Source organism: Penaeus japonicus, unplaced genomic scaffold (genome assembly GCF_977035675.1).
Source record: "Penaeus japonicus unplaced genomic scaffold, GWHDUDI00000001_assembly GWHDUDI00000022, whole genome shotgun sequence".
Classification (NCBI taxonomy): Eukaryota; Metazoa; Arthropoda; class Malacostraca; order Decapoda; family Penaeidae; genus Penaeus; species Penaeus japonicus.
Window position 1 is genome coordinate 5277889 of NW_028234424.1, and position 2500 is coordinate 5280388.

Here is a 2500-nt window from a genome sequence, read left to right on the forward strand (position 1 = left end):
AAAGATATTTTGCTTAAACAGCATTTTCATATTTCTGTGTAGTTAATGGAAAAGAGAAGTTGTTAAAGAATAAAGTTATAAGAGGAAAAATAACCCCTCTAAATTATATATTTTAGGTCCAGCATGGCAATTGTAACCCAAGATGCTTTGCTGTTTAGTGGGACAGTTCGGGAGAATCTTGACCCTTGTGGAGAGTCCCTTGATTCCCAAGTGTGGCAGGCACTGAAGTCATGCCATCTGGCAGAGCTGGTCCAGACTCTTGGAGGCCTTGCAGCCAGAATAGAAGAAGCTGGGAAAGCAATGTCAGCAGGGGAGAGACAACTATTTTGCCTAGCAAGGGCACTGCTGTGCAGAACCAAGGTGTTATGACTGTTATTTTCTTCTTTGTACTCTTACTTTTATCAGTGAGGCTGTAATTTTAATTAATTATTAAATAATTAATTGCCTCTTTGTACTCTTACTTTTATCAGTGAGGCTGTAATCCTCACATATCAAAAATTGCATTGTTGGTCACTTGGTTCCATACATGAATGTTAGGCTATTAAATATCAGACAGGACATTATGCACAACAATTGTTAAATCACTTTTTTTTATACAAATAACAGATTGTGTGCATAGATGAAGGAACTTCCCAGCTTGACAATGAGACAGATGAGCAAATCCAGCAAACCATTCGTAGTGCCTTTAGGAACAAAACAGTCCTCATCATTGCTCATAGGGTGCACACTGTTCGTGACTGTGATAGGTAAGTGTGAAACTGCTACTTTTATTCTCAGGGCATAGCAGAACTAGTGGGACTTCATTTAAAGTAGAACCAGTAGAAGCAAACTCATTATTTTAACTCTCCATTCTCAATGAGGTATTGTCCTTCCTTATGTAAGTTCTTAATTCTTAATAGTAACTTTTTTGCTCTTTTTATTGCATATCTGGTATTACATCTATTGAGATAGCCTGGAGTTATAAGACCATGTGGTATGGTAATAGAAGGAAGATAAAATACTAAAATATAAAAGGAGGCTGCAGACATTTCACTGTGATTAAGATTTAAATAAATGAATTGTTTGTTGATCCTTATAACATGCTGAATAAAGAAACCACAGTGCCAAATGCAGAGCTTTATTTTTGAAGTATAAGAAGATTACTGCTATACATAAAAGACTAGGGTAATGATATTAGGATGTTCAGTGATTTTTATATGAAAATTTCCCTTTTTTGTAGAATCATTTTATATTTTCAGTAGTAAATGATATATATTATTTAGATTTCATGAATTCGTATATGTTTATTGTGATAAGATCCAAATAAAATGAGAAGAAATATGTTATGGCATTACAATACAAACATAGATTCTTTAACCCAAATGCTCCGGGTCATTAATAACTGGCATGCGATGCATTTCTGGGAGGCTACCGCGTAGGCCTAAACTCATTCCGGGGTCTTTATCTCATCTTATGACGCCCGGCATCGAGGTGCTGTCACCTTACATGACGACTGGAGTTTGGGCCACAAAGGTGACTTCATCACTGCATGCCATCTGGAGGATTTGGGTTAAAGGCCTGTTATAGGGAGACAAGAGGATTGGTCCCATGCTCTTTATTAGTTAGGTACATGTCACTGATTAGCTCCTCATTTTTCCTGCCCACAGAATATTGGTGATGAGCGGTGGGGAGGTGGTGGAGAGCGGCCGACCCACAGAACTGCTCTCTAACAGAGATTCTCATTTTTACTCTATTCTTCATTCTCAGTAAATGAGAGGAGGGAAAAGGATCACTCTTTTTTTCTTCTATTCTTTTTTATTTTTTTTTCTTTGTCTCGTTTTCAGAGAATGTACCTTCACTTTTAATTGCTTTTTTCTACATCCTCCATTTTTTTTTTTTTTTTCTTTTTTTTTCTTTTTTCTTTTTTCTTTTTCTGTTGTTCTTCTTCTTATCCTTCTCTTTCTTCTTCTTCTGCTTATTCTTTTCCTCCACTTCCTCTTCCTCATTTTTTTTTTAATGACATTCTCCTGTTCTTTCAACTTCAGGAAATATTTTACAAGATGTGTATTTGTTTTGTACATTATATTGTAATGTTTTTAATTTTTTACCTGATCAAGATATGTATCTAATTTTGTCCATTTGCTAAGGCCATGTCTTACCTTTAAGTAAAAAAAAAAAAATACATTTCTATTTTTATTTTTGAAACACAAGCTCATAGTGAAAAATCACAGACAGCTACAGACAGGTTTCCCTATACCAAATTAGTTTTTTTCCTATATTTTTTCTTTATTGTTCATTTATCTGTATATATTTGTTCTGATATCTGAATGATCAGTCTTTTATGAATAAATGCCTGTTTTAATTGAAGATTTAGAAAGAATTGCTAGAGCCAAATGCATATTGTCACATATTTTTAGCAATGTGTTTATTATTGTCTGTTTATTTGATGGAATTGTAATGATATGCTCAGGGTGTGAATTATAGATTTCTTTACATTGTCAAATATTTGATATTATAACAT

The 2500-nt window shown here is 34.2% G+C and overlaps 1 protein-coding gene across 1 annotated transcript in view; it reads left to right on the forward strand.

Moving 5' to 3' along the window:
- Nucleotides 1-2163, forward strand: part of LOC122258391 (ATP-binding cassette sub-family C member 10) — a 27052-nt gene extending 24889 nt beyond the window's left edge. The window contains exons 27-29 of the mRNA XM_043024309.2: nucleotides 117-360; nucleotides 607-746; nucleotides 1647-2163. Coding sequence (XP_042880243.2) covers nucleotides 117-360; nucleotides 607-746; nucleotides 1647-1749 — 487 coding nt within the window. The 3' untranslated portion in view covers nucleotides 1750-2163. The remainder of the gene's footprint in view (nucleotides 1-116; nucleotides 361-606; nucleotides 747-1646) is intronic.
- The last annotated feature ends 337 nt before the right edge of the window (nucleotides 2164-2500 follow it).